At 42.3% G+C, this 21816-nt stretch overlaps 1 protein-coding gene across 1 annotated transcript; it reads right to left on the bottom strand.

The window, feature by feature from the left end:
* Nucleotides 1-390: 390 nt before the first annotated feature.
* Nucleotides 391-21287, bottom strand: nos2b (nitric oxide synthase 2b, inducible). Its single transcript, XM_068008378.1, has 26 exons — nt 20976-21287; nt 20397-20445; nt 19292-19405; nt 18675-18823; nt 18076-18238; nt 17870-17961; nt 16354-16495; nt 14942-15081; nt 14545-14719; nt 13530-13631; nt 12453-12647; nt 11934-12016; nt 11377-11521; nt 10575-10679; nt 9934-9986; nt 9224-9398; nt 7934-8063; nt 7721-7799; nt 7430-7620; nt 6831-6988; nt 5669-5879; nt 4811-4898; nt 4572-4693; nt 3959-4107; nt 2663-2857; nt 391-1474 (listed from the first exon to the last, which is right to left on the bottom strand). The coding sequence occupies exons 1-26, from the start codon at nt 21089-21091 to the stop codon at nt 1424-1426; spliced, it is 3372 nt and encodes a 1123-aa protein (XP_067864479.1). The 5' UTR covers nt 21092-21287; the 3' UTR covers nt 391-1423.
* Nucleotides 21288-21816: the final 529 nt, after the last annotated feature.

Here is a 21816-nt window from a genome sequence, read left to right as displayed (position 1 = left end):
TATCGGCCGTTCCTTCATCGTCGCTGGGTCACAATCCTGGAAAGCCCTTCCTAACAGCAGTGTGGGAGAACCTTCACCACACGGACTGCAGCGGTTCAAGAAAGCGGCTCACCACCACCTTCTCAAGGGCAATTAGGGATGGGCAATAAATGCCGGCTTCACCAGCGACGTCCACATCCCATGAACGAATAAAAAAAATCCACTCGGGTCAGTTTTGATGCTGCTGGCTCGTTCTTTTATTTTTTTGAATAAAATCTCAGCAGGGATACCCCTTCCCCCACCCCCTGTGAAAAGCACTGCGCCTTTGATCTGACATTACAGTGCATGCAGATGTGGGAGGGCGCTGAGCTGGTCTAACAAAGCGGCGACAGAAACACAAAAGCAAAACAGTTACAATTTATACAATTTTATTGAACTTCATAATTTATTATATGCTAATCATACAGATAGCAGCCAGCTGCCACTCACACGCCATTAGTCTCAGTCTGTCAGTCGATACTGGATATTGCACTCTAACCTCACTATTCTTTTAAAGTGCCCGGTAAATCTCGACTTTATCAGCCGTTTCTTGCACTGTGTTCTGGCTGTTGTAAACAAGCATCAGACTAACTCGCCTTCCACTGGCTTAATGTTGATCCGTGGGCCCCACTTCATGTCCTTCACAATCGCTACCAAAAATTCATGTTCAGTAATGCTGCGATATTATTTAATGCACAGATAGTGGAATATCGATATGAAGAATATTATTTGTTTTCTTGCAACAAAATCACAATAGTTTGCACCCACAAATACAGTTGGAACTGTCAAGCACATTGTCACTGGAGGCTTCATCGGACATTTTGAAACATCAATGCAAGTGTCGGAGAGGACCAGGAAATAACTTGTTTCTGGCTGGGGGATAGGGATTTTTTTTCAGGGATAAATTACAAGGAGTAAAAAAAAAATTAAACTAAATGGAGTTAGGGTGATTGCCATCATGGCTGCTGTGTTGCGCTACACTATGATTGACGCTCAAAATGGCCGACATTATTGCTTGACACCCTCCAGTGCATCTATGCAAAAAGCGGTTTCTGACACAATTAAGTTAATAATTAATCATCCGCAAGAATATAGATTTCCAGAATTTATCCCAAATTAAAAGAAAAGTAAAACAATTGCTGCAGACTTTATTAGACTATAAAGAAAAAGTGCTGTTCCGAACGTCTTTTGATTTCCATTTGTGCTTATAAATTCGAGTATGAAATTGAAAGCTATAAGTTATTAAAAAAAAGAGGTCCATTTTAGTCCATATGTTGGCCAGCAGATACATGGTGAGAGCGGCACAAGATTCAAGCCTTGTTAGCGCATTTGTTCTTTCATTCTTAATATCTGCTGGCAGAATTGTCTCTATGGTGCTTTTTAAGCCTGTGATCGAGAAGCACTGTTATTTCTGAAACGTTGCTCCAAAGATGTCTTCGTGATATCTCTTCTGGTTCTGATAAATAAAAGAAAGATTGGAGTTAATAAAAAAGATGACAACGTAGGACAATGATTTATCATATTTATTTATAGGGAACACCAGCAGGGGATCTCCTCTGGCATTGCTCATAGATATTTTGAGGTCTGAAGCATGGTTGTGATGTTTACTGCTAAGCTGACCTGTCCCTTTAAGGTCGCTGCTGTAAATCGGCAAATCCATTTATGAGATAGCTACTTGTAAACTGCTGAGGTCATTCACGGGGCAAGTGTAATTGCTTGTAAATTTCCGGCTTCAGGTCAATGATTGGTTCTCTTTCTTGAGATCTGATACAAAGTGTGACATCTGGGTGTGTTAGATGTGTGCTAGACACAAGCCTTCTTTATTTATACACTAGCACATCTGCAATGGGGTTGTTCGCAGTATAAGGACAGGAGCATGATGTAATTTATTAATCTATTGCTCAGTTGAAGCTGTATCCCTTGAGGCCCCAAAGTCTAATTGTTATATGATTTTTCACATCGTTCACCTGACGAAGGAGGAAGCCTCCGAAAGCTTGTGAATTTAAAATAAAATTGCTGGACTATAACTTGGTGTTGTAAAATTGTTTACAATTGTTATATATTGATGAGGTCATTCAGAGTTTAATTGCTGTTTAAGTCGGAGGTCAGAATCCAGGATGAAATATCTTTTTTTAAGTTTGATTGCTAAGATACGTTAAGATTACAGATATTCTGACTCCTGTGCGAGTCTAACGATACTATAACTGAGCAAGGAGCGTTTGATATTGGATGCCTGAAATACCATTTCCCAGCACTAACATCCCTTACCACAATTTATCAAAAGATAACTACTGAGAAATAACTACAGATTGTAATTTTAACAAGCCAGCTTCTGTTACTTGGAGATCTCTAGGTCTTCTTGCCAACCACAGCCTCCCTGGACCTTGGTAAATGGGGCATGACTTACAGGGAGAGAGTGTGAACCCTATATCGGCAAAGAGAAACTCTACCTATGTGCATTTCCCAGTCGCTCGGTTTGCAAATTCTAAGATGGTGACGGCCTTCTGCACGCGTCAGACACAAGGTTAACCCAAAAAAGACTTCTGCAACTCTTACTTCATGTTGTGGTATTGAACGTGTGTGGGGGGCGGGGGAGAGAATAGATCCTGGACCTTTAAGGAGATACTCTCAGCTCTAGACTTACCTTCAGCTCTGTGAGGAACTCCTCAGCGTCCTCGATATTCATGCCACCTTGCTTAGCAATGATGCATTTTAGGGTCTCAGTGACATCTTGTGCCATTTTGATTTCACCACAGATGTAGATATGCCCCTTCTCTTCATGCAGTACCTTATAGACCTCAGGCGCAAGCTTTTCCCGAAGAATATCTTGCACATAGGTCTGGTTGGACGGAAACATACATGGGAATGTAAGTATACAGTGACGTTGCATTAGAGTGCAGTGAAAATAAGAAATAATTTGCATTTACATAGTGTCTTTCGCATCCTTGGGATGTCCTGAAGCACTTCGCAGCCAATGAATTGCTTTTGAAGTGCAGTCATTGTTGTTTTGTGGACATGTGAGGCAGCCAATTTGCACACAGCAAGATCCCACAAATAGCAATGAGATATATAACCAATGAATCTATTTCGGTGGTGTTGGTTGAAGGATAAATGTTGGCCAGGACACCGGGAGAACTATCCTGCTCTTCTTTGTAGTGCTGGTGTTAAAATATTTTAAGACTCAGAATGATCTCTTCCCCACCCATAAAGGCACTGATCCTTCCTGGGGTATAGTACTAGTTGCCCTCCAATACCTCAGCCAAGTGTGCCAGCTCCAGAGATCTCCAGACAGCTCTTGCACACAAGCAGTTCTTGTCTACTGGCACTAGTTGAATGTAGGTCCTGTATGATCTGTAAATTAGCACTGGTTCTGATGCCATGTGCACATTATATATATTTGACTGTAATTTGCTTTCAGTGGGAAATGTATAAGTATCGGTAAGAATCATAGAATCTTACAGCACAGAAGGAGGCCATTCGGCCCATTGTGCCTGTGCAGGCTCTTTGGTCGAACTATACAATTAATCCAACTTCCCTGGTCTTTCCCCATTGCCCTGCAAATTTTTCCCTTTCAAGTATATATCTGATTCCATTTGAAAGTTACTATCGAATCTGCTTCCACCGCCCTTTCAGGCAGTCCGTCCAGATCATAATAACTTCCCGAGTTTAAAAAAAAATTCTCCTCATATCCCGTTTGGCTCTTTTGCCAATTATCTTAAATCTGTGTCCTCTGGTTACCGACCCTCCTGCCAGTGGAAACAGTTTCTCCTTATTTACTCTATCAAAATCATTCATGATTTTGAACACCTCTATTAAATCTCCCCTAAATCTTCTCTGCTCTTAGGAGAACAACCCCCACTTCTCCAGTCTCTCTACATAACTGCGATAGCTTTTAAAAAAAACATATTTGCGCTGCTGACTGGGGAATAGTTTAAATTACCTTTGGTTTGCCTGGCTCTCTGGAGTAGGCAGTGTAAACGCCCTTCAGGACACCTTTGGCTTTCAGTTCAAGTGTTTTTTCTTTATAAATATGATCCATTTCTGACTGCCGACAACCAAACACCAAAGTCATGGCACCACCGTTGATTCCTAAATGTTGCAAAAACAAATATTCAAATTATATGCAAATTCAGCCTCGCTGAACGGGAGGGAAGGGGAGGTTGTACAAACGTCTGAGAATCACTGGCTACGATTATTGCTACTGCTGAAACGGTGGGTCAGCTTGAGATGATACAGTGAAGACTTCAGCATTGATTCCTTAATTCCTCAGGAATGGTGCCGGCTGCCTCAGAATATGGGGAGTAATAGACACATAACGGAACAGTTAAAAGGCTGTGGGAGCAGAAGGCTGGGAATTGGCACAGCACTGGACCAGCCTGTGCTAATGTTGGTTCACAGGTGCCAGCTGTGACTCAGTTGGTAGCACTCTCACCTCTGAGTCAGAAGGTTGTGGGTTCAAGCCCCACTCTACAAAATCTAGACTCACACTTGCATAGTACTGAGTCCATTTTAACTGGGAATCTGGGTAAGGAACATCAAGAGTTTGAACGTACTATGTTTTTCTAGGTCGTACTGTCGCTGTTGCCAGAAGCTTCTATATGGAGCGATTCCCGTTCCTGGGCCGACCAGTATGCAGGGTTTTGATTGATGCTTTGGAAGATGGAATCCCGCAGTGCTAGAATTGAGATGTGAAATCGGTTATTAATTTTGAGCCATTTTGGTGCTAGTGTGCTTATAGCAGATTGCAAGCTTGCAAGCCATAATTTCAAAGAATGGTTTATGATTGACCTACCTGCGCACATAACATGGAACCAGCTCATCTGTTTTAATTGTGTTGAACCAGGTACTGCAGACGCCATGATGCAAGGGGCCATGGCCATCTAAATACAAAGGACAATATTAGTAATGCACAGTTCCTGTTTTCTCAGTAATGTGTGTCCAAAACCTATCCAAAAAACGTCAGAATCCAACCCCTTGAACCTACATGTATCACACACTATGTTGTGACTCCTGCTCATCTATGTTGCCAACCAGTGCCTAAGCTCCCTGGACCTTGGTAAATGGGGCATGACTCACAGGGAGAGAGTGTGAACCCTATATCGGCAAAGAGAAATTCTACCTATGTGCATTTCTCAGTTGCTCGGTTTGCAAATTCTAAGATGGCGATGGGCTTCTGCACGTGTCAGACACAAGACTTCTGCAACTCTTACTACATGTAGTGGTATTGAACGTGTGTGGGGGGAGGGGGGGTGGGGAGGGGGAGAGAATAGTTCCTGGACCTTTAAGGAGATACTCTCGGCTGTAGACCTACCTTCAGCTCTGTGAGGAACTCCTCGGCTTTGGGTTTGATCTTACATTCAAATGAAGGTAGGTCTGATTCACGTTACTTAGAATAAGCTGTTTCATCCGCATGGTCCAAGACCATGAATGGTGGTGCTATTTACCCATGTTCCTCGGAGAGGATGAAACTGCTCTATAAACCTACTGTTCCATTGAATCAAATTTGTGCACCTCCAGAGGTCTTCTGGTTGGCAACCTGAACTGTAGTTACGTCCTAATGCTAAGATACATCCTAACATTCCTGCTGGCCCAGTAACCCATTCCCATTTAAGACAAGCAGGCCAACCACAAGAAACCTGACTCTCTTTACCTTGTGTCTTGTAGTTCACGATTGCCAGCGTCAGATGGATTTCTCCCGGGTTCATATCTAAGGATGAACTGATGGAGTAATATCTGGGCTTCAGCAGCAGTAACTGGGTGAGGAGGAAGATGGCAGGACATTGGATGGACTCAAATTCCTCCAGGACTTCCAGGATGGTCGGGCTGCGGAAAGATTTCCACTTCTCGAACTCCTGGGAATTCTGCAGAGGAACAACAGAGCGTGATTAAGTATTAAATAGTTTAAAGCGTATTCTGATACAGAACATCTACCTGCATTACTTGTACATATTGAATCTTTAACTGCTGCCGACACAAGGTTTAGACTCAGTAGAATATATCCTGTGGGCAGAATATATCCCAGGAAATTGCACAACAGTTGGACCCATTAGACCCAACAAGCCTGTCTTATTTTTCTTGAGGTATGACCTATCCACTCACCTGTCCCTGCCCTCTCCTTCATTCATTCTCTTTCCTAAAACAAATCTAATTCCACGATTTCAAATCCCACCATGACAAGATGTGAAATCCATTAATTTGTGGACTGGCACTAGAAACAATGGGAGTAATTTTAACCTAACTCGTTGGGGGGAATCCCAAGGGATCAGGTGTAACGCTGGTTTTACACCCCGTCCAATATCACTCTCCAATAACTTAAATGGAGAGTAAAATCGGGCAGGGTGTAAAACCAGCGTTGCACTCCATCTTGTCAGTTTCCCGATGGGTGGGTTACGTTAAAATTTTCCCCAATGACCACAAAAGCTACCTGGATTGTTACAAAAAACTTAACTAGTTCATTAATGTCCTTCAGAGAAGGGAAGCTGCCACCCCTACCCAGTCTGGCCTACATGTGACTCCAGTCCCACACTATGTGGTATAAACTGGGCAACATGGACATGTTGTAACTTCTATGATTCTATGATTCTATGTGGGTGGCCATTTATTTCATTGCTGTCTGTGAGATCTTGCTGTGCGCAAATTTGCTGCCGTGATTCCCTGCGTTACAGCAGTGACTGCACTTCAAAAGTAACTTCATTGCCTGTGCAGCTGGGTGTATAACAAGCGGCCAAGCCTCAACCGCTAGCTTTCTGCCCGCACCCAAGGTTAAATTGACCGCTGTGTACAAGTCTGATATCAATGGGGTCTGCGCTCACCTGACTCAGCTCCAGCAGTCGATTCTTCTCTGATTCCTCCGTCGCCAACTGGGCGAATTTCTTCAGGAGCTGTTGAGGGGGTGGGGTGGTGATGTCCAGGAAATGGGTAAGGGCCTGTGAGAGAGTGCAAGCAGGGATCCTTTCCTCCACCTTCCAGTCTGTGGAGAGCAAAGAACATCCTGTCAATTAGTCTAGAATACACAGGACAGAAACAAATTTGGAATTTCTTCTTTTTCTTTTCAGGAACTGCGGCAGAATTTCTATAACTGAGGGAGCAAAGGAGCCAGAATTCCACATGGCCCTGTACATGAGGTAGGGGAGGGTTGCTGATGCTCATGTCATGATACCCCGAGAACAGTCAGTACCTTTAGGAGGCCAGGGGACAAAATTGGAGAATCAAATTATTTGCTTGAATGGAGCCCAGATTTGACCCAGCCTTGTGATTGAAGATTAAGATTACACTCAGCGAAAACTGAATGTGTAAAGTCTGAGGGGTGGGGGTGGTGGATATTTGTGTTGGGGGCTTTTAATTGTATCTGTTTAATCCACTTAAAGTAGAGCTTGCAAGAGAATGCAAACATTTGGAAACCTCCACTTACCCCTTGCACTATTGCCGTTGTTAACCTCCACTTGGACACACTGATTAGGATTTGGCTTGTCTTTGAGCCTCTTGATCAAGCCGTCGACGAGGGCATCTTGATTCTGAGGGAAAACTCCAATGTGCTCACCGGGCAGATAATGGAGCTCCTTTGAGTCCTCGCAGGACAGCTCGACCAGGATGGTGGAGCGACTGTGATCAGAGAGACCCGGGTAAGTAGTGATAATGAAGAACAGTTGCAAAGAAAAGTTAGTTCTTTTTTTAAAAAAGAAGTTTTTATGCACCGGTGTACCTGGATTTTGGACTCTGGAGGTTCTTCCTCAATTTGAATTTCATCGGCAGAATTTTCTTTGCTTGCATTTTGGAGAGAGCTGAGAAAATGAGAAAATCAGAAACTCTTAACCTGCATGTTTATAGAATGGACACTTTTAAATTAAAAATCCTGAAACAATGTGGTGTCAGAAGGATAAGCATTGCAGCACAAAGCCTGCAAGTGAAGGGGTACCTGAGCACAGGTCCAGCTGGTACGTTTCATTTGTGAGCCTGTATCTGCTGGGATCCCACACGTCACTTTTGGTCGACTTGAACTGACCCAGCTCAACTTTACCTCGCACGTTGAACACTTTGCAGGCCGTCTGTTTTTTAAAAAAGGAGAAGGAAACCGTTTATAGGTTGTACGTTTTTCAATACTTCGGCCAGTGGTCCTCAAGGGGAACCTGAAGACCCTGGAAACTGGGCGCAAACATTTCTACATGGTTACAATAGTCAATTTCGTTAGCAACAGAATAGTTATCAGTCTGTGTGGCAAGGCAGATGATTGATCTCCAAAAGCACTACGTCAAAAAGTGGCAGAACGTTAGTTTGTAGCAGTAGTTATCCCACACAGAGAGTTCCCTGAGATCCGTTCAGGGTGACACTGAACAGGAGGCCGGGTGCTTCCTCAGAAAGCAAAGGAGGGAAGAATTATCCTGGGTATAGTAGTGTAGTGGTTATGTTGCTGGATTAGTAATCCAGAGAACATGAGTTTAAATCCCACCATGGCAGTGGGAGAACTTGAATTCAGTTTTTAAAAAAATCAGTAAAAATTATGAAACTGTCAGATTGTCTTAAAACTCAACTGATTCACTAATGTCCTTTATGGAAGGAAGCTTGCTGTCCTTACCCAGTCTGGGCCTATATGTGACTCCAATCCCACATCAATGTGGTTGACTCTTAACTGCCCTCTGCAGCGGCCAAGCAAGCCTCTCAGTTGTATCACACGGTTACAAAGAAGGCTCACCACTTTCTCAGGGCAACTAGGGATGGACAATAAATGCTGGCCTTGCCAGTGATGCCCACATCCCGAGAATTGGATATAATAAAAAAATCACATGGAGAGTCACCCAGACCATGCTTGAACTCCTCTCCTGTTGGTTACAGGCCTAGAAGCGAGCCTGTTGCTCGTTATTCTCAGCTGTTGGTAGCACATGGGAGATTTCAAAGAGGGAAAGGGGCAAGTAACAAGTGCGAGAGAAGACTTAATGGTTGTCGATGAATCAGAGTTTTCAGTGAAAGAGACGCACAATTGCCTTAAAATGTATTAAAATATTTTTCAATTATTTTCTCCTTTCCAAGGCCTCTTGTATCAGTTAGCCCCCTGCAACCCCACCTCATCTCACAATGAAGAAGCAGGGACTCTTGGTACTTCCACTTGATACCCAAAATCCACCATTGGACATGCAATATAAGTTAGCTGGGATGTAGAAAGCTTTCTTGTAAATAAGTAGTCCCTGCGTCAAACACAACTGTAACCCACCTTGAAAGTGGCTATAGCCCAATCTATGAAGGATTCCTCCTGTCCACCAAGTTCATCTCCTTCTCCTGTTGGGGACATCTGAGCTGCCCCGAGCTGTTCCAGCTTCTTATCGAGTGCATGGGCGAAAGCACAGAATTGTGGGTACATGCGGGAGCCAAGTCCAAAGATGGAGTAACTGCAGAAAGAATTTCATACGACATTAGGTACAGATGAACTGTAATTTAGTGCTGCATGGACTTCGAATTGTAGAGTAATGCATATATTCGGTGTTAATCTTTAATATAAGATGACGCACTTAAGGTCAGAAAGAACTCCGGATTTTCTCTAATTGATGACATACTTGTAAGAATGAATGTGCATTCACAAAGCACATTTCACACCCTTGGGGTATCCGTAAATGTTTCACAGCCAATGGATTCCTTTTGAAGTGCTGTTAGGTAGGCAATTGTGGCAGCCAATTTGCGCACAGCAAGGTCCCACAAAGAGCAATGAGATACATGAGCAGAATTTGGTTGAGGAATAAATGTTGGCCAGGACATGTACTGATCTGAAGGATTAGCCTAGATTGTGCGCTAAAGTCCTACGGTGGGACCTGACCCTACGACCTTTTGATTTAACAGCGAGGGTGCTACCAACTATACCAAGCTGACACTTGTTGTATGTTCAATTTTGCAGCTCTATTTATTACAATAAATAAAACAAATGCTTACCTGAATTTAAACGGTTTCAATGACTTCTTGGTAAACAAGGATTTCTTAAATATCTGTAACAAAAAAAATGGCATTGTTTCAAAGAAAAATAGATTCTGCGACATTAATAAAAGTTTTTTTTAAAGAGAATTTATAACATTCTTTCAGGAGTTTCTTTATCACTTTTCACTTCTAATTCATCATGAAATCCTGTTTCAGGGACTTTTCCTGTTAAAGTATTTACTGATCTTTCATGCCCTTCCCCCACTGTGTTCTTTGTGCTATTCTGAAAGGAGAGTCCCCAATTCTCAAAATAATCCCGATTGCACAATTTCTGACTCTTCTATCCAACCTTGAGGGTAGCCTTTCTGCTCAATTCTATGCCTCCTGATGGTGAAGTATTTTAAGATTTTACCGCCGGAGCCCAAGCCCCGATCACACCTCCTGCCCACGCAATCACCCTGCCTCCAGTTAGACTTTGGAGTTGGCAATTGTGGTGTCCCCAAAACTCCAGTCTCTGAGCTTACGGACTTTGATTATGACATATGTTGTTTATTCAAAGCCTGGATGAGCTGAATTCATTCGGCTCAATTTAACTAAATCTGCTCCTTTTGTGCTGGGAATTGCTAAGAGATAACTTCTCCCAATGACAGACTGCTTACCTCTCCGTTTCCAGGTGAATCTCCATTTCCAAAGGTACTTGTCACCACCAAGACCAGCGACTCCTTGGCCAGGTCACTCAGATCATAGTCATCCATGCAGACAACCTGATAGTAAAGAACATCACAACCAAACAACCATTAGGGTCATGATGGACGAGGAGGACGTTTTTTCTCAATTATGGAATGTATCAGAAAAGTTCTAGCATATTTGCACACAAGTAAGTGCAGAGTGATTGAAGCTATAGTGCCTCAACAAGGTCTGCTCTGGGGGGGGGAATATTTTCCTATATTTTCTGCCCAACATCAATAGTGACCACCTGCAGGTCAGGTACTGCACAGAGAGGGTAAAGGTCCCTCAATTCTGTCTTGCCACAATCTCAGAAGAACAGTGCGACATTTCCATTCCCCACATCAGCCACCTTTACGGTCTTTATAATCACTGGTGAATTATGGGCAGGTTTGTGAAGTAAAACTGGGTTAAGACTGCCCAAAGTTATTTTGATGCAATAGCAAGAGATGCTGGGAGCTGAGGTGAACTGTCACGTCTCCATGGAAACACCAAAAAGCTTTGATTGGAGTTCTCTCTGGTGTCCTGGCCAATATTTATCCCTCAACTAACACCACTAAAACAGATTATCTGGCTTTTATCGCATTGCTATTTGTGAGACCTTGGTTGCCACTATTCCTATAATACAACAGTGACTACATTTCAAAAGAACTTCATTGGCTGTAAAGGGCTTTTTGGACGTCCTGAGGTCACAAAAGGCGCTATATAAATGCAAGTCTTTCTGTTTTTATTTACCTTGGCATTGAAGGCACCATTGAACAATGTGCACAGCTTTTTGGCGAAGGTTTCTGATTTTCCCGTTTCTGTGGCGTACAGAATCGTTGCCTTTGTTCTTTTGGCCATGGTCTTCTTCATCAGAAAAGAGGTGAAGAGTGCTGCCCTGAAAAGAAAAACAACTTCATTAATATTTAATGCTCCGTTCATGTCTCTAAATGACTTGAACTGAAATTGCTTCAATTTTTCTGCCAACTTTTATATTTACTTTTTACTTGAGAGTTCCGTAGGGACAACACCAAGGTTGAAAAGAGTAGAAGACAAAAACAAACCAAGAAACAGTTGGCACCAACCTTGGGTTTTAGAAGCCCATAGATTGTAGGAGGAAGGAAAGACTGGAGGAGAAAGATTGAAGGATGCGAAGAGATGAGTTTTGAGGTCCAAGGAAAGAATGAGTTAGAGTAAGATACCATGCAGTGAGTTTTGATTTCAACACAATCAGGGCGAAGGTACACAAAAAAAACTAGAGAAAAAAAATAATCTAATTTGAAAAAGACTGAAATTTTTTGACGACTTACGTCGCTAATTGTTTGAATTTGATCTCATTCTTCTTCGGTCTGCGGCTTTCATCGTGCCAGACATGCGTTTTCCAAGCGTCAATCTGTGATTAAAGAACATTGATGGGAGGTGAGATTAAGTTACACTGCCTTGATGCTGAACAACAGTATCTTTCAGTTTCAGAACATCCTGCAGATGATGGATGCTGATTGTGTGATACCTTGGATTAATGCACAGGGCTCTGTGTGATACCTTGGATCAACAGTCAACCCCTGACACAGTGTGCCCTGACATCCAATTTCTGGCAGGAGTCACTGAATGGTGATTGAGGGTGTGAATCTTGGCTGATTTGTTTTTCCCTCCTTACCCGAGGGATACTGAGGCCAACTAAATCAACCCTATTAGTACCACAGCTGAGATCAGCTAACTCAGCACAGGAACTTGGGAACTTCATGGCCTTTTTGGCTCTATTTTACAAAGACAATGCATTTACCAAATGGGGCATTGACCATTGAATTTTATTACATGGAGTCAATTACCTGATAATAATAGAAGGGGCTGAGGATGTAATTCATTATCTCCTGATGGAACACTCGTGTGATGCTTCCAGAGATTGGTGGGACAAGCCAGACCCAGTCTCCAGGGCAGCCTCCTCTCAGCCGGAACTCATTCTCCATGTGCTTCATGAAGGACTCTGCTGCGGTATGGTGATCCATAATCGTGACGTTCCTTTTCTGGAATAAGAAAATTACATCATGTGATCAAAGTTCAAGGCTGTAGGGGGCACACGTGACTGGGCGGGAAATCTGATGCCATGTGGACAAACCTACAGACAGAGTTGATGTAATGATCCCAACTCAGGGACGATCTTCAAAACATGGCTTATTTTGTACACCAAGGCCCAGAACAGTGAAGGGCTACCGTGTGTAATGGCCAGCAGTGCTTTGGGGGATTGAACTTTGGAACATCTGCTTCTATAATGTAAAGCATCACCTTCGAGGACAAACAGGACTTTATATACCAAGACTTTTCTCAATGCCTACGGGGGGGGGGGGTGGGGGTGGGGGGTGTAATTCAGCTGCTTTCCTGAGAAGACTGGGTTTTGAGTTTTAGTTTTCAGAGGGGATCATGAATCCCTCCCCCACTTGCAAAGTCTACGCTATCAAGTGACATCATATGATTGGTTGTACCCATTTTCATAGGCTGCTCTGATAGCTTCTATCAGAAGAACCAGCAGGAAGTGCCAGTTTAGAATTCCAAAGTTTTCTGAATCCGGACCTCCGATTAGGAGAAGCTAAGATGAGTTACATTTATCGCAGTGAAATGGCCTGAATTCTACTTTTCAGTCGGTTTTGCTGCTGGCTCAGCCTGGTGAAAGGGGAATCCCATCAAAAGCTCGTTACATTTGAAGTGCTTATGATCTTCTTCAGAACAGTAGCTTTGGTATTATGTGATAAAAATCCTCCTAATGTTCTAATAGGCTATTAAATAATTTCTTTAATGGGAGGGTGGTTGGGACAGAAGCCCCTGAATGTAATAGGTTGTCTCGTATCCAAAATGATTACATGATGTTTTTTTAAAAGTTCTGATATTCTGCATCAACTTTTTTCCCTCACCTGGAAACTGTGGATCACAGCAATGTTGATCTCCACCACTGCCTGGTCTTTCCATAGAGATGCCAGTTTGTTTGTCTCTAATCCCATTTTCTTTCCCACATCCTGCATTACAAAAAATGAACAAGAAATTAACTTCAACTAAACTTAAAATTAGACAAAACTCTGGAAATACTATAGTTTTTTATATTGATCACTTAATGAATGAGAAAAAAAATCACATTTATTAATTTATTTTGAAAGCTTTTGTTAACTGTCTGTTCCTAATAACTTTGCTTTCAATATGTTAGTTGTCATGTGATATGTGACCACCTTTAACCTCCAACCTTTCTCTGTTGTAACTGCCTTGCCTTTCTCTATTTTACTGAGGCAACTATTGTCATTAACCTTTTAACTTTCTTCTCTTTCCTTCTGAGCTCCAAATTTGCCTCCTTCCTGCACCGTCACTCTGTTGAAATGAAGAGTCACTCCTGGTCTCCTACATCAACTCACTCTTTCCTAGTGCCTCAAAACGATGCTTCTCCTCCTCCTCCCTCAATCTTTCTTTTTTGCCTCAATCTAGAAGCTTTTAAAATCTGAAACAGACATCACCTGATCTTAATGAATCTCATCTTCTCTCCGACTCTTTTTAACCTTGCTGGAACACCTTATTATGATACTTGACCCAAAGGTCTCCCAACTAACATTGTGACTCAATCCCTTAAATGAGAAATGTAGAAAAAAGCTCTCAGTGAAGCTGGTGCCTGTGTCACTCTGTGTTGGTGTACTGTCGACTGCTCGGGTCTGGGTTTACATCTGCACTGTTTCCCACAATCTGGCTTTTAGAGAGGCCACAAATTAGGTGCGGAGGAAAGCACTCAACAACGAGTGCTTCCTGACTGTTTCACTCCACATTCCGCTGTCATACACAACCATTAATGCATCTCACAAGAAATCTTACCAGATAACAGTACCCCTTTAGATCACCTATCAGAAAATGTTCTTATGTAACTCGTGTATCAGTGCAAATTGGCTGTACCTCCAGTACGTTGTATCGCTGAACATCACAGAAGTCTCGAACGCCAATCTCAGAGCTCATGTACCAGCCATTGAAAGGGCATCCAGGAAACTCCAGGCCTCCAACTTCCAGCAGCATATTGGCAACAGCAGGCAGAGCATACCATCTGAGACCCAATTCCTTGAACCACTCGAACCTGCAAATACAAGCAGAAGTATTAATTATGTGAATCGTTATATTGCAGCATATAAAACAAACTGGTTTTGCATCAATGTTTGTAGTAGTCTTTTGTCTACTGGCCTGAAGGTAGATGGATAGATACAGAGATAGACATATAATAGTAGGTAGTTTGGAATTGTGCATTTGGGACCATGCTGCACACAAGTGGTTGGAAGTTTGAAGGTTAGAATGCACTTACCTTGGATGCTCAATTTGTACTTCAAGAACCAGCTCTGGTGGCAGTTCAAACATTTCTGGATCCTGACCGTTGGCCTGAATGACTAATGGAAGCACATCGTAGCGCCCAAAGCGGGGGGTCCAGCCAAGGTCAATGCACACCTGCAAATAAGTTAGACAAACTTCTTCAGCTGCAATTTCTTTTATTACAATGCAACATCTTACAGTGACCTGGCAGAGAACGCTAGGATGTAGCCACATAACATTTACATTATACATCAGTTCCTCTGCAGATAAATCTTTCTTTGAGACACTCAGTCAAAAATGGGTAGTAGAGGCTGAGAGAGAAAAGATATGGCTTGGGTATCAAAGGATATGGAACCAAGGCGGGTAAATGGAGTTGAGTTACAGATCAGCCACGAACTAATTGAATGGTAGAACAGGCTCGAGGGGCTGAATGGCCTACTCCTGTTCCTATGTAATCGATCGGAGAACAAGCCGATCGCAGTGACATCAACAACAAGAAGTGGACACACTCTAGCATTGCTTAAACATGTAGTCTTCACTGCATTACTGGGGAAATGGTGATTGTACAGCACAGTGCGGAGGAAACCTGTCAATGAGAATATTTGGGAAACTAACATAGAATCTTACAGCACAGAAGTAGCCATTTGTCCCATCATGCCAGTGCCTGCTCTTTGAAAGAGCTGTCCAATTAGTCCCACACCCCTGCTCTTTCCTCATAGGCCTGCAATTTTATCCCCTTCAAGTATTTATCCAATTCCCTTCTTTTAAGTAGTTGCCAGGGAGATCTGGAGAGTAATCTTTCTTTTAAAGAACATAACAATATTGGAATTTTTAGGAATAGGAAAAGGTCATTAGACTTAAGAATCCTGCCTTTTTTTTGATAGATCTCAACCTCCCCTTTCCTTCTCACCACCTCCTGCAGTCAGGAGTCTCATTAGAAAAGCATCATATTGCCTCCCGTACCCGTATAAACTGTCTGTTTCAATTGGCTGTCCTGGAAACTTATCCCACAGCTCAAAGTCACTTGTATTAAAAGTTCTGCCTTCCTTTCTTTCTTATTTCTAACTTCCTCATTTTTAACTTGTGTTCCCCCAGTATTTGAACCATTCGCCAAAGTGAACGCTTGGTTTGGATTCCCCTTATTACAATTTAAATTGGTTATTGCTGGTTTTGTTTGATTGTAAATTCTCGTGCTGGTTGTGATAATTTTCTGTTTCAGTTATGAATTAAAAGGAACAGATTTCTAAGAGTTGAAGATGACTGCGTTCCTGTGAGGGTGACTGTAGTTTAAGAGGTGCGGTATTCTTTCCTAGTGGCTTCGCACTTTGGTGAGGTGATATAAAGGTAACTTCATCTCCTGCACTCTGGGGACTAATGCCAGCAACTGCAGTAAGATTCTTGGCTTACCTGTGTGAATGAAACCCCTGCTGGATCTCCAATGATGGAGCCATCAGGCAGCAGATACCCTGCGTATCGGACTATCTGGTTGTTCCACATTCTGAAGTCATGTTTTCCATCAGTCCTTTGAGGGAAGATGGTGATGGTAGATCTACAGAGCAAAATTATCCAGTGAGTAAGTTATAGGAAAAAAATAAACTCTTTCTTACATTACAACAGTGACTACATTTCAATAGTGCTTGAGATGTCCTGCGGTCATGAAAGGTACTATATAAATGCAATTCTTTCTTTCTTTATTGTGATTAATGTTGTTAACAGCACATAGCTTCCTGCAACGTCTGTTCCAATTGAATTTTTTTTTGATGTAATGCAAAATCTTTCTACGGTCAAAAAGCATACGGGATCCTGGGTTTTATAAATAGAGGCATAAAGTACAAAAGAAAGGAAGTCATGATGAACCTTTATAAAACACTGGTTCGGCCACAACTGGAGTATTGTGTCCAGTTCTGGGCACCACACTTTAGGAAAGATGTGAAGGCCTTCAAGAGGGTGCAGAAGAGATTTACTAGAATGATTCTAGGGATGAGGGACTTTAATTAGGTGGATAGACTGGAGAAGCTGGGGTTGTTCTCCTTGGAACAGAGAAGATTGAGAGGAGATTTGATAGAGGATATTCAAAATCATGAAGGGTCTAGACAGAGTAGATAGAGAGAAACTGTTCCCATTGGCAGAAGGGTCAAGAATCAGAGGAAATAGATTTAAGGTGATTGGCAAAAGAACCAAAGATGACATGAGGAAAAACTTTTTTAAACAGCGAGTGGTTAGGATCTGGAATGCACTGCCTGAGGGGGTGGTGGAGGCAGATTCAATCATGGCCTTCAAAAGGGAACTGGATAAGTACTTGAAAGGAAAAAAAATGCAGGGTTACGGGATATGGCAGGGGAGTGGGCCTAGCTGGATTGCTCTTGCATAGAGAGGGCACAGACTCGATGGGCCAAATGGCCTCCTTCCATGCTGTAACCGTTCTATGATTCTATAACCACATAACTGTTTTGAAAATTCGAATAAAGCCTTTAATTAAAGGGGCACTGTATTGAAGTCAAGCCGTTTGGCAAAACAGTAAAGTTCTAAAGTTCTTGCTTTATAAATATAATGAGATGTTTAAATTCAATTTATCAGTGTTGGTAAATTATTATATTAACTTTTGATTCTCCCCTTTCTATCGTACACAGAAATACATCAAGACCTTGTACTAAACTCTGTAAATATTGGCGCTGACCACTTATTGCCATTCATTTATCTGGTATTTTACCACAGGCATCAAGTAACCTATTTATAATACATTGGTTAATGCCTCCATTAAGAGTGCGGACAAAAGAATTGCGAGCAAACGTGTTAAAAGCTTTGGCCTTCAAAATGATGCTATACGAATGTACGTTCATTCGCTAATATTCACACAGCGAAACTTCGAGGCTAGAGTTATTTGCTCTAATAATTCTTAATAGGAATGCATCCTGACCCATACCTTAAATTGCCATCGTTGGTCGCGTAATTGATGTGTGTGCACATGTGCTCAAACATCTCCTTCGCGGTGCTGCATTTCCGAGCATCGAACACCTACAGAGAGAGACACAGACACGGACACGGAGAGGTTTCATTGCCATTCCACTGGGGAAAAGTAATCGAAGTTGAAAGCCTCCAAGCGGCTGTGAGAAGGGGAAGGACACCTACCTGGAGGTTGGACCACTGGATGCGGCCAATGCACCGAGGGGCGTTGCGCCAGGCTTGCTTGGCCGCGAATACCAGCTCACTGATGGTCAGCTCATACGTGCCTGTCTCTGTGATGCTTTTTGTAACCTGCTCCATTCGGGCCTGTTGCTCTTCTATTTTGGGGCTAGGCGAGAGATGAGGATCAACATGATTATTCCAGAGCTTTGGCCCAGTACTGACTCCCACAGTAACTGGTCATTTATTTAATGCAACTGAACTTGATTCCATTAACAATCCACAGTTAATCTCTGTAACATACAAAAAAATTTACATCTTCATGCCCTTCTTGTAAACCTTTCCCATTTACAATCTCTATATACATAATTTGTCATACTGTAATTACTCCCAACCGATTCTCCCTAACTCAGGGGCACTGAGGCCAACTGCCCCGCCCACTCGCTGCCATAGTGTCCACTATCGCAATGCAAGAATTGCCACCATTGGACGACACAAACTGGTAAAAATATCAGCCAAAGAGTCATAACAGAAAATAGGAGGAGAAATGACCAGCACCCTGAAGACTGGTAACCCTCGTGCATTCAGAAGAACGATTCCCTTACCTTTTGAAGGACTGATAATATTGAGTGATGAACTCTATAGCCTGAGGCAGGACCTCCTCTGGTGGGACAGGCTGATCTCGAGGTTCTCTGGTCATTGCTTTCGGAGTCATTAGGGCGCCCCGGCAGGAATCGGACTGACACTGCATTTTCTAAATAAGACACAGTGAGGAAGAGACAGAGTTTAATATTAATCCCTCATTTCAATGCAACTAAAAAACCTCGTTTAGAAATATTGAGACTTTATCTCTCCACATTTCCCTTCTTTAAATAGATACTGGGGTATACTTTCATTTCAGGGGGCTAATCTGATGGAATGGATTGTATATCTGTTACAGACCCCTGCTCCCCCCCACACACAATTTTCATTCCATTGAAATCAGTGGAAATTGGAAAATCGGGCACGTTCTGTAAGGGGGGAGGAGGAAGGTGGGGGCGGAATCCCCTCCGCTAGATTACCGCCCAGGCGGTGAAAATGAATACTTAACCTCACCGTTTAAACTTTTTCAGAACACACGCAGGATTTGGTTAGAAAAAAAGGGATCAGAGTTAATCTCCTGGTTGTGTTTGGAAAGTCTAAGGCACGCAGGGTGAAGCAGGTCTTAATCCAGAGCCCTCACCTTGACTGCTTGTTGATGCAGCGTGTCGTGCAGAATAGCTCCATTTTCCACATTGACCAATTTCACAAACTTCGGGGCGTACGGGCAGCGCCTGGTGTCTTGATTGGGAAGCGGCTATTTGCAAATAACAGAGGGGAAAAAAGTTAAATTTCCAGAAGTAATTCGTTTCTGACCACAAATCTGAATTTTTTTTTAAGAAAGCAAGGTATTTGTTGTTGAAATAATTTGAGACTGCTCGATTTTAAATAGTTCTGTGTGTAAAAATATACAATAACTATTCTAAATATACATATCTAGAACAAATATTTAAAAAATCTCAGTCTGCACTCACTCGCTGTCAATTTTTCATTATAAATTCCTGTATCCACATTTGTGATGAAAATAGATTTTAAGAAATAATGACAGAATGTATAACTTTTAAACTGGTCCAATTATCTCGACACCCTGTTTTCCCTGAAAATTACACTTAATCCTGAATCCCGGAGCGTAATTCTTTGGGATATGGACCAATATGTATATATATATATATATATAAATATAAATGATGTGAAGATGCCGGTGATGGACTGGGGTGGACAAATGTAAGGAGTCTTAAAACACCAGGTTATAGTCCAACAGCTTTATTTGGAATCACAAGCTTTCGGAGCTTTCCTCCTTCGTCACCCGAAAGCTTGTGATTCCAAATAAAGCTGTTGGACTATAACCTGGTGTTGTAAGACTCCTTACATTTATAAATATAAACATATCGCACAAACACTTCGTGCTAAATCCCCTCCCTCTCGTTTTAAGAGAATCAACTCACGGTACATCACTGGCAATAATTTCCACCCTTGTATCATTAAACTGTTAGTAAATTGCAGAAATATATCTTTAAATTTAATCTCTCGTTCTCTTAATCCAAAATTATTTAATTCAAATCATTTCAATTTTGTTTAGCACAATTCCCATTTTGCTGTGTTACTGATCTCGCATTATTCCAGTTAGTGGATAATTCAATAATGTTTTAATATAAAATAAGGCCACTTGAAGTTATCGGGAGCTGGGCGCTATTTGATAACGGTACTGATGCAGGAATGAATCAGTGTGGGAACGAGCTGTCACTCACCTCAGGGACCGTCTTGTTCTTAATGTTCGGAATGGTCCAACTGTTGAGGCTGGAGAGAGAATCAGATCGACAATCATTACCACTCCTAATTCTGGGCACACTTTTGTTTCCAACAGTTAATATGAGAACGATTTAAAAAAAAATTCCACCCACCCTTACGATGCAGCGATTTAAAAGAAATGTCAGAATCGTTTTGGCGGCGTCTGCTCAGCTTAATTTGAAGGGTCAAAAAAAAAACCGCATAATACATTTGTTTAAAGAAAAACATTCGTGGTTCTCGAAAGTTTTGCATTTCGTTCACTAGGATTTCTAAATTTGTTGCAGCCGCCAGATTACCAAATAACTTTTTAAAATATTGGAATTGAACAAACCTAAATATTTAACCGGTCGAATTTCAACATTTAAAATTGATTTTTCGTTCCCTCCAAACACTTGTTTTAGAAACTGACACCTTGTAAGTTTCAGGGTTGTTTCAGCTTGTGTCTGTGGCGGGAGGTCCTGCAGTGATGGGTTTACGCGACTTTTCTAATCGAATTAAGTCCTCTACTCGTTTCGTTCCCTTTAAATTGATTCTATTACCTGTTTCCTTTGCCCATATCCTTTTCGTTGTTGTTGAGATCCGTCGCTTGGCTCACACCAATGTCGTACTTGCCCCTGTACTTGGGTCTCTGTAGAAAACTCCACGGACACAACATCTTGACTTGTTTTTTTCCTCCTCTTTTATGTGTTGATTTACCCCGATGAACTGAAGGTACTTAAAAAAAAAACGATTAAGAAACGAAATCCCCCCCAAAAACAAACTGCACCGGTTCACAATCGGCAGAGTTGAAAACTTCTTTGAATGACTTCAAATGGCGGTGACTGCGGCTCTGCCTCAACTGCTGCTTCTCCAGCCGACCCGCCTTATTTATACACTTACATGAGACGTTCGGACGTTGCACCTTTTATGCAAAACGCGACCAGGACATAATACTGCAATTCAGGAAAGCCCCGTCTTACTTTCAAGCTTCCGTGCTGGATCCTCCGTAAAACTTCGCCGATTGCAACACTCCCCCAGGGGCTGGATTACGTTTCATCGGCAGCGTCATAGAAACAAACCCCTTTCGGTCAGATTGAAATACCTGCCGCCCCAGATTTCTTGACTCGTAAGCAACCTTGCATAATTTGCTCGGAGTTTAAAATAGACACTTTCGTTTACTTTGAAAGCTAATTAAAAGTGATGGATGTGCCAAAGCTGCTGTGTCCCCTTGCACTGAGTCAGAAGGTTGTGGGTTCAAGCCTCGCTCCAGACATTTGAGCACATAATCCAGGCTGACACTCCGGGGCGAGACTGAAGGGGTGCTGCACTGCCTGAGCTGCTGTCTTTTGAATGAAACATTAAACCGTTAAACCCGTGGCCCCCATGGATGTAAAAGATCCC

Source organism: Heptranchias perlo, chromosome 28, assembly GCF_035084215.1.
Source record: "Heptranchias perlo isolate sHepPer1 chromosome 28, sHepPer1.hap1, whole genome shotgun sequence".
In the NCBI taxonomy this organism is placed as follows: Eukaryota; Metazoa; Chordata; class Chondrichthyes; order Hexanchiformes; family Hexanchidae; genus Heptranchias; species Heptranchias perlo.
This window is presented reverse-complemented; position numbering and strand designations above follow the sequence as displayed.